Below are 10,423 nucleotides of genomic sequence, written 5' to 3' on the forward strand. Positions count from 1 at the left end.
ATCGCTAAAGCGATGTCGTTGGATTCAAGGAATTTATGACGCACATCCGGCCGTGTTAGCAATGTCGTTGCATGTGACACCTATGAGCGATTTTGAATCGTCGAAAAAATGTTCAAAATCACTGATCGTGACATGCCCCCCTATTCCCAATTATCGTTGCTGCTGCAGGTACGATGTTGTTCGTCGTTCCTGCGGCAGCACACATCGCTATGTGTGACAACGCAGGAACAAGGAACCTCACCTTACCTGCGGCCGGGTACGCACGCTAGCGATCTCGCTAGCGAGATTGCAACGTGTAAAGTGGCCTTTATTCGTTATTCGAAAAAATCATATGTGCAAGATAAAAACATATCCCATGATTTGAGTCTCATGAGGCTCCTTCCTTAGGCATTTTGAATGTCTCCTTAATCAAGAGCAATAGGCATAGATATGGATAGGTATGCCATTGATTAAAGAGACATCCGAAACGGGTATGTTGGGAGCCTCGTGAGGCTCAAATCATGGGATATGTTTTTGTTGGGGGAGACCTCCGGGTGTCTCAGGGTCGCAGAGGAGGATTCCAGATTAGATCTGCGCAGATGTATGTGTGAGGAAAAATGACTACACGGAGACGTGTCTCTATCTGGGAGAAGCACAGTGCTCTTCTAAAGGGGAATTCTCCCATAGCGAGATCGCTAGTGAGATCGCTGCTGAGTCACAGGTTTTGTGACGTACCAGTGACCTCATCAGCGCTCTCGCTGTGTGTGCCACTAAGCAGCGACCTGGCCCCTGCTGTGAAATCGCTGATCGTTACACACTGTTCTGGTTCATTTTTTGCTTGTTGGTCTCCCGCTGTTCAACACACATTGGCGTGTTTGACTGCGGGAGACCAACGAGCACCGACTCTGTGTAAGCGGTGTACGCTGGTAACCAGGGTAAATATCGGGTAACTAAGCAAAGCGCTTTGCTTAGTTACCCGATATTTACCCACCCTGGCTACGTGAGCAAGGAGCCAGCGCTAAGCGGTGTATGCTGGTAACCAAGGTAAATATCGGGTAACCAATCAAAGCACTTTGCTTAGTTACCCGATAGTTACCTTGGTTACCAAACGCAGAGTCGCTGGTGGCTGGTCGCTGGTGAGATCTGCCTGATTGACAGCTCACCAGCCACCATGTAGCGACGCACCAGCGATCCTGACCAGGTCATATCGTGGTCAGAATCGCTGGTACGTCGTTTAGTGAGACGGTACCCTAACCCGTATATTGTAAAAGAATAACAGTTATACAATTCAACATTGTCCTTGATTGGTTAGAGATAAGCGACAAGGCCTATGTAGTACGTCATCAGCCTGCTACTGACTTTCTAATACCAGTTTGAACCAGCTACTGAATACTTGCATTGTTCAGCCTAGCATAATTTGTTTCAATAACACATTCCAAAGGCGCATCCTAGTATGCACATCAGCATCTGAGCAATAATCATACAAACACAGAGGATCTTATTATTTTGGACAATTGATTCATGGCTAGGCCCTCACATTTTTATCCTGCACATTTGATTTTTTTGAATAAAGAATAAGAAAATGTTTACAAGAAAGAATCTGGTGCTGGACCTCATCTTTTTTCTCCTGTCTACACGTGGTAGCCAGCCACTTCCGTGCAGCGGTGGGGTCTGCAGAAAGTTTTGGTGAGCTTTTCCTCCTCCACATTTTCCCATTAACTTTAATTGCATATGGTTTATTTTAGAATTCACAGTATCTTTTCAATTTTGTAGCATGATAACATGTCTTTTACATTGTGCTACAGTACTAAGGATCAGGACCTTAAAGGGAATCTGTCAGCTGGATTTCTCATCCATAAATATTTATATGTGCATGTAGCTCTTTCAAAGAGAAGTCCAAAAATACCTTTGCATGACCAGTCCATTCCTCTGTTACTGAGAAAACAGCATTAGAATAGATATGCAAATGAGGCTAAGGAGCTATTTGAATATCTGAAGCCTCTGTCAGTCCAGCTCTATTCCCACCTAGCACTGACTCCTCCTGCTTAAGTTACAGCCTTTATGTTGTGGGACGTCAAGCAACGGAGTCGTCAGTGAAGTTGGAGGAGACCAAGCTGGACAGGAGTAGAGCTGGAAGAAAAGTAGACAGTATCCTGGGATTTTTTTCAATTTTTCTTTAAACCAACAAGTCAGGCAATGTTTCACCCTACAATTGGGCTTTATCAAGCATAAGCATATGCTTGATAAAGCCCAATTGTAGGGTGAAACGTTGCCTGACATGGTGGATTAAAGAAAAATTGAAAAAAAAACCAGGATGCTGTCTACTTTTCTTCTGTGAAATGGTAACCAAGAGGATCCCTTGGATTTGACTTGCGTCCCTTATCCTGAATTTAGGATTTCACCACAAGGTGCTGCAAACAATTTATTTATGCTTGGAGTAGAGCTGGAGTGGCAGAGGCTTCAGATTTTCAAATAGCTCTTCAGCCTAATTTGCATATCAATTCAAAGACTGATTTCTCAGTAATAGAGTTCGTTCCTCTATGTAAAGTTGTTGCTGGACTTGTCTTCGAAGGCGCTACATAGATCTATAAATGTATAATTATTTTTTATTTGATTTTTTTAGAGGGGTTGGAATCCTGCTGACAGATTTAATTTATGTTTTATACTTTATAAGTTAACATATTCAATAACAATGAATAAAATGTTTATAGAAACAAAACTAATTTCTAGGATCATTTATACCATTCTCCAAATTTTGAAATAGGCTTCTTTGCCGGAGCCTCTTTTATTGCTTTACATACTCTGCAGTAATGAGTTTGCCAATTAGTGCTTCTAACGGAATGAAGTCTGGATCTCCATGAAAAATATTGCTGGTAAGCTTTGTCATCTTTGTCCAACTTTAAGACATATTTAGCAAGTTCTTCAGCTGTGGAGAAGTCATCAACATGTATAAAAGAGTCTTTTGGAATAAAGCGCTCATAGTTTTTACGAGTAGTGCCCAGGACGATCGGTACACATCCAAACGACAAGGCGTTCATCCAGAGTTTCTCTGTAATATAGTCTTCGTGAATAGAGTTTTCGAAGGAGAGATAAAACTTGTACTGTGACAAAGTTTGTTTGTGTTCACCTCCTGGCAGGGATAAATGTTGCCTTCCATAAATGTCGACAGATAAATAATTTTTTAGTTCTTGATAATAGCGCACTCTTTTAGAATGTGGGTTCCAGTTACTTATTGCCCAGGCTACCAGCTTGGTTTTTTTAGGAATTTGGAAGGTGTCTTCTTCTTTGTTCGGATCGAGCCAACCGTAAGGTGAAAAAATATCTGAGTCAGCTCTGTAAGACATTGTGAGGTTGATAACATTATCAAAAAAATGCAAGTTTGGGCTATGAGACGGAGACTCCAAATTAAACCAAACCCAGTACTGATTTGGTGGTCTTGGCAACTCGGGTAACTGTTTTCTGGAATTGCAAACATCTCTGTGATGCATGACAATGGCACTTGCGTTATAATACAATGATCTATTAGCCGTGTAATAGCATCCAGAAATATCACTGTATGGTGGACATTCGTTAAGTGGAAATACACTACCAAATGGCCACGTCCAAACAAGAATGATCTTAGTTTCATTAACGGTTTCCTGGTAGGTACTTGTATATGAAACGTCACTGCTTAACTTCGAGCGATTTGCATAGTTATAGAGTGAAAAAAAAATGCTTGCGAGGAACAATTGTGCAATAAAAATGAAAAAAAAAATCCTGTATGTCAGAGTTTTCCCTTGGTGCTCCATTTATTTAGGCAGAATCAATGGAAGAGCTTGAATCTGGAGATGAAACCGCCAAGTATCATACCTATTGGAGAAAGGAACAAAATATATGTATGTCACAAAATCATTGATCTTTACATTTTTTAAACTTTTTTGCAATATTGCTAGCTTTGAAAGAGGGTCGCAAGCAACATCCACCTCTGTGAGAGGGTGGCAAGGCACATCTAGCATTGTAAGTCTTTGATTCAGGAGTGGGAAGTGCAGATTAGTGCGGATGTTAGTCAAAAGTCTTTTGCAGAGCGTAGAGAATGGCTAGGGTGATAGACAGAGATGAGGGTGGAGATGTAGGGGGTGCTACAATGTGGAGAGCAATGGGGGTGAGAACAAGCAATTTAAAATGGATCCTGTGATATATGTTCAGCCAGTGCATTGACTGGCATAGAGCAGAAACATCTGAGTAGCGGTTAGTCAGATAGGTGACCCTGCCTGGACTACTGCAACCTGCTAACCTGTGGCCTCCTTTCTAAAGGCCCCGTTACACGCAATGACATATCTAACGATATGTCGTTGGGGTCACGGAATTCGTGACGCACATCCGGCGTCGTTAGCGACGTCGTTGCGTGTAACAGCTCCGAGCAAGTGTTAACGATCAAAAATACTCACCTTATCGTTGATCGTTGACACATCGTTCATTTTCAAGATCTCGTTGGTCGTTGTGGACGTAGGTTGTTCGTCGTTCCCGAGGCAGCACACATCACTACGTGTGACACCCCGGGACCGACGAACAATAGCTTACCTGCGTCCTCCGGCAACGAAGTGGGCGTAACTTTCCTGCGGCTGCTCTCCGCCCCTCCGCTTCTAGTGGCCGCCTACCGTGTGATGTCGCTGTGACGCCGCATGAACCGCCCCATTAGAAAGGAGGCGGTTCGCCAGCCACAGCGACGTCGCTAGGCAGGTAAGTCCGTGTGACGGGTCCTAACGATGTTGTGCGCCAGGGACAGCGATTTGCCCATGATGCACAACCGAGAGGGGCGGGTGCTTTCACCAGCGACATTGCTAGCGATGTCGCTGCGTGTGAAGCCCCCTTAACACTCTTACTGCCCTCCAATCTATCATAAATTCTGCTGCTTGTATAATCCACCTGATCCCCCACTATTCACTGGCCTCTCTTCTCTGCCAATTTCTTCACTGGCTTCCCGGTGCCTAAAGACTTTGTTTCAAAACACTAACCATGACATACAAAGCCACCCGCAACCTCATACATCTGTTGCCTAGTTTCCCGGTACATACTTGTACGCAACCTCCGATTCTCACAAGATCTCCTTCTCTACTCCCCTCTTATTTCCTCTTCCCACAATCGCATACAAGATTTCTCTCACGCCTTCCCCATACTCTGGAACTCTCTACCACAACATATCAGACTCTCGCCTACCGTGGAAACATTCAAAAGGAACCTGAAGACCCACCTCTTCCGACAAGCCTACAACGGGCAGTAATCCTCAGTCTACCATAGTGCCACACAACCATCTCCACCCTCACTTACTGTATCTCCACTATACCCTGCACAACCCACTCTACCCTCACTACTGTATCCTCAACCCCTTCGCTGTAGGCTCTGAGTCCTCGCGGGCAGGGTCTTCTCTGATCTTGTACCAGACTATGCCTTGAAATGTTCATGATTATTGTACTTGTCTATGTATGCCCCTTTCTCACATGTAAAGTGCCATGGAATAAGTGGCACTATAATAATAAATAAAAATAATAATAATTGGAAAACTTGTATTGAGCACCTTTAGCAGTGGACAAATAGTACAAGAAAATCTCTCAAATTTGGTGTAAGTATGATTTGGAGAGAACAGAGGAATCACAGTAATGATTGCTACTATTGTGTGGTTAACATAAAGGGCATTAATGGACATAATTGGAGTAAATAGATGTATCCTGACATAGACTCTGCCAAAAGTCCTGTTTTACGTTCAAATGAAATATCAGTCCCATCATTCAATAAGTTAGAAGAGCTCTCTGAAGATGAATCCTGTTTTTTACCTATAACCATAGTCATTATGACAGTAATTTTGAAGGAACCCCATCAGTGCCACGAGGTCTTAATCAGCCGGAGCTCAATGGCCTCGTTAGGGAGCTAATCCTGCCTTACAAATCAGCAGAATCATTGGCATCTAGACTAGCCGACAGGAATTTACTACATCCGGAACTAACGAAGGTGAATATTCTCCTTGGACAGCAGAGAGGACACACAACCTGTTTTATCAGTGTCTGGGATAGTAGATCACAAAATGAGCATTGGGTGAAAAAACAGTGACCTCTGAGAGAACACGTGGTGGAAGGAAAAAAGAAAGTAGTTGCAGAACAATTGGTTTACAGTAATAAAATCATTTTATCACCAATGCATATCTTATAAGTTTAATGATGCAGTTTGTAAAGGCACTAAACAAAGAGGGAAAATGCTTTGACTACATCTGCAGAAATTTTCCAGCACTGACCATAGAGAAGCTAAGGGTGGATATTTTTGACTGTCCTCAAATCAGAGGACTTATGAAAAATCCTCACTTCAAAGATTTATTGAAAGATGCTAAGGCAGATGCATGGTCTTCTTTCACTATGGTTGTACAGAATTTTCTTGGGAAAGGTGCATTATCTACGCAGTCATTTAGATCGTTTCTCAGAAAACGGAAGGCCACGTTACACGCATCGATTTATCGTGCGATCGTATGTGCGATCGCACCCGCCCCCATCGTATGTGCATCATGGGCAATTTGTTGCCCGTGTCGCACAAAGTTGGTCACCCCTGTCACACGTACTTATGTCCCGAACGACCTTGCTGTGGGCGGCGAACATCCTCTTCCTGAAGGGGGAGGGACGTTTGGCGTCACAGCGACGTCACATAGCGGCCTCCCAATAGAAGCGGAGGGGCGGAGATGAGCGAGACGTAACATCCCGCCCACCTCCTTCCTTCCTCATTGCCAGCGGGACGCAGGTAAGCTGTGTTCGTCGTTCCCGACGTGTCATATGGAGCGATGTGTGCTGCCTCAGGAACGAAGAACAACCTGCATCCAGGATTGTGACCGATATTTTGAAAATGAACGACGTGTCAAAGAGCAACAATAAAGTGAGTATTTTTGCTCGTTAACAGTCACTCGTAGCTGTCACACGCTATGATATGTCAAACGATGCCGGATGTGCGTCACGGAATCCATGACCCCGACAACATATCGCCCGATATATCGTAGCATGTAACGGGGCCTTTAATCGAAGAGCAGATTGAACAATTCCATCCAGAGTTAAGACTTATTGATGAAAAATACTGAGGTCACTGGGATACCCACATGATGGTGGATTATTGCTGGTCTATTCATGGTGATTTCCCTGGCACAACTCATTGCAAGAAATTTTAAAGCGCCGCTTTTGCTAGGTTTCTCAATAAATGAACAGTGTATCAAAGACAACTTTTTATGTTTAATTTGTATTTTGTGATGTAAATTTATCATACATTCATACAGTATATTACAAAAGAGAGTACACCCCTCCCATTTTTGTAAGATTTTATAATATCTTTTCATGGGGCAACACTGAAGATCTGACACTTTGAGACAATGTGCACGTAGTCAGTGTACAGATTGTATAACAGTGTAAATCTTTTGCCTTCTAAATGACTCAACACACAGCCATTAATGTCAAAAACGCAGGCAACAAAAGTGAGTATGCCACTAAGAAAAAATGGCCAAATTGTGCCCAAAGTTTCAATATTTTGTGTGACCACCATTATTTATTTTCAAGCACTGCCTTATCTCATGGGTATGGAGTTCATTGGAGCTTCACAGTAACCACTGGACTCCTCTTCCATCCTTCATGATGATATGACAGAGTTGGTGGATGTTAGAGACATTGCACTCCTCCTCCCTCCATTTGAGGATGTCCCATAGATATTCAGTAGGGTTTAGGTCAGGAGACATGCTTGGCCAGTCCATCACCTTTACCCTCAATTTGTTTAGCAAAGCAGTGGTATGTTTGGGGTTGTTATCATGCTGGAATACTGCCCTGTGGTCCAGTTTCCGAAAAGGAGGGGATCATGCTCTAGTTCAGTATGTCACAGTACATGTTAGCATTCATGAATCCCTCAAGGAACTGTAGGTCCCCACTGCTGGCAGCACTCATGCAGCCCCAAACCATGACACTCCCACCATCATGGTTGACTGTCGGCAGGACACATTTGTCTTTGTCCTCCTCACCTGGTTGCCACCAAAACTAAGTGGGTTTTCTTGTGCATTATCTTTAGAACAGGCTTTCTTCTGAAATGACAGCTATGCAGACCAATTTGATGTCGTGTGCGGTGTATGGTCTGAGCACTGACGGGTGGACCCCCTCACCCCTGTAACCTCTGCAGCAATGCTGGCAGCACTCATAGATCTATTCTGAAAAGACAATCTCTGGATAGGACACTGAGCACACACACTCAACTTCTTTGTTCGACCATGGCAAGGTAGTTCTGACCTGTCTTGTTAAACCACTGTATGGTCTTGGCCACCGTGCTGCAGCTCAGGTTCAGGGTGTTGGCAAAATTCTTATAGCCTTGGCCATCTTTATGTAGAGCATCAATTCTTTTTTTCAGATCCTCAGAGAATTCTTTCCCATGAGGAGCCATATTGAGCTTCCAGTGACCATTATGAGAGAGTGTGTTAGAGATAACACCAAATGTAACTAACACATCTGCTCCCCATTCACATCTGAGACCTTGTAACACTAATGAGTCACATGACAACGGGGAGGGAAAATGGCTAATTGGGCACAATTTGGCCATTTTCATATCTCATTAACTAGAGCTGATGGAAATAAAATACGGGTAGATTTAGAATCAGTGATAAAAACTAACCTAAAAACAGGTTAAATATCTCAGGCACCAATTTTTCTTGTTCCCCAGAGTTATTGTCTATCATTATTGTAATGGACAATAACACGTACTTTATATTATAGAAAAAACCAAGGAGAAAAATTGTATGAAAAATACCCTGAATATAAATAAATAAATTGCAAGTGCTGAATAACAGGGTACTTAGTGTATACATTTTTGCAAAAAGGTAAAAAGCTGTCTCACCTCGTCACGGTGTACCCATCTGAGACAGTCCCTAACCTACTGAAGTTAAAAACATTATCAATACCTGACTTGTGTCATGTCAGAACTCCAATATGGATGGTGGCAAGTGGTTAGCTGTGTCCCAGATAAAATACACTGCAAAGTGAGACGCAATCAGCTGTTCAGTCTCAGTACTAGGAGGGCTGCACCCCCAACTTGCAACCAAGCAAGAAAACATACAAAAAACACAAAAACCTGAGCTGAAACAATGTTCAGTAAACATGCAACATTAAGCATGTGAATTGCAGCCTTAAGACTAGAAAAAACCAAGGAGAAAAATTGTATGAAAAATACCCTGAATATAAATAAATAAATTGCAAGTGCTGAATAACAGGGTACTTAGTGTATACATTTTTGCAAAAAGGTAAAAAGCTGTCTCACCTCGTCACGGTGTACCCATCTGAGACAGTCCCTAACCTACTGAAGTTAAAAACATTATCAATACCTGACTTGTGTCATGTCAGAACTCCAATATGGATGGTGGCAAGTGGTTAGCTGTGTCCCAGATAAAATACACTGCAAAGTGAGACGCAATCAGCTGTTCAGTCTCAGTACTAGGAGGGCTGCACCCCCAACTTGCAACCAAGCAAGAAAACATACAAAAAACACAAAAACCTGAGCTGAAACAATGTTCAGTAAACATGCAACATTAAGCATGTGAATTGCAGCCTTAAGACTAGAAAAAACCAAGGAGAAAAATTGTATGAAAAATACCCTGAATATAAATAAATAAATTGCAAGTGCTGAATAACAGGGTACTTAGTGTATACATTTTTGCAAAAAGGTAAAAAGCTGTCTCACCTCGTCACGGTGTACCCATCTGAGACAGTCCCTAACCTACTGAAGTTAAAAACATTATCAATACCTGACTTGTGTCATGTCAGAACTCCAATATGGATGGTGGCAAGTGGTTAGCTGTGTCCCAGATAAAATACACTGCAAAGTGAGACGCAATCAGCTGTTCAGTCTCAGTACTAGGAGGGCTGCACCCCCAACTTGCAACCAAGCAAGAAAACATACAAAAAACACAAAAACCTGAGCTGAAACAATGTTCAGTAAACATGCAACATTAACCATGTGAATTGCAGCCTTAAGACTAGAAAAAACCAAGGAGAAAAATTGTATGAAAAATACCCTGAATATAAATAAATAAATTGCAAGTGCTGAATAACAGGGTACTTAGTGTATACATTTTTGCAAAAAGGTAAAAAGCTGTCTCACCTCGTCACGGTGTACCCATCTGAGACAGTCCCTAACCTACTGAAGTTAAAAACATTATCAATACCTGACTTGTGTCATGTCAGAACTCCAATATGGATGGTGGCAAGTGGTTAGCTGTGTCCCAGATAAAATACACTGCAAAGTGAGACGCAATCAGCTGTTCAGTCTCAGTACTAGGAGGGCTGCACCCCCAACTTGCAACCAAGCAAGAAAACATACAAAAAACACAAAAACCTGAGCTGAAACAATGTTCAGTAAACATGCAACATTAAGCATGTGAATTGCAGCCTTAAGACTAGAAAAAACCAAG

The 10,423-nt window shown here is 42.6% G+C and overlaps 1 protein-coding gene across 1 annotated transcript; it reads right to left on the reverse strand.

Annotated features, from left to right (window-relative positions):
• Nucleotides 1-2,521: 2,521 nt before the first annotated feature.
• Nucleotides 2,522-3,824, reverse strand: LOC142254945 (4-galactosyl-N-acetylglucosaminide 3-alpha-L-fucosyltransferase FUT6-like). The gene has a single exon (XM_075326317.1). It carries the CDS (start codon nucleotides 3,765-3,767, stop codon nucleotides 2,712-2,714), a length of 1,056 nt encoding a protein of 351 aa, XP_075182432.1. The 5' UTR covers nucleotides 3,768-3,824; the 3' UTR covers nucleotides 2,522-2,711.
• Nucleotides 3,825-10,423: the final 6,599 nt, after the last annotated feature.

This window comes from Anomaloglossus baeobatrachus, chromosome 10, assembly GCF_048569485.1.
Source record: "Anomaloglossus baeobatrachus isolate aAnoBae1 chromosome 10, aAnoBae1.hap1, whole genome shotgun sequence".
In the NCBI taxonomy this organism is placed as follows: domain Eukaryota; kingdom Metazoa; phylum Chordata; class Amphibia; order Anura; family Aromobatidae; genus Anomaloglossus; species Anomaloglossus baeobatrachus.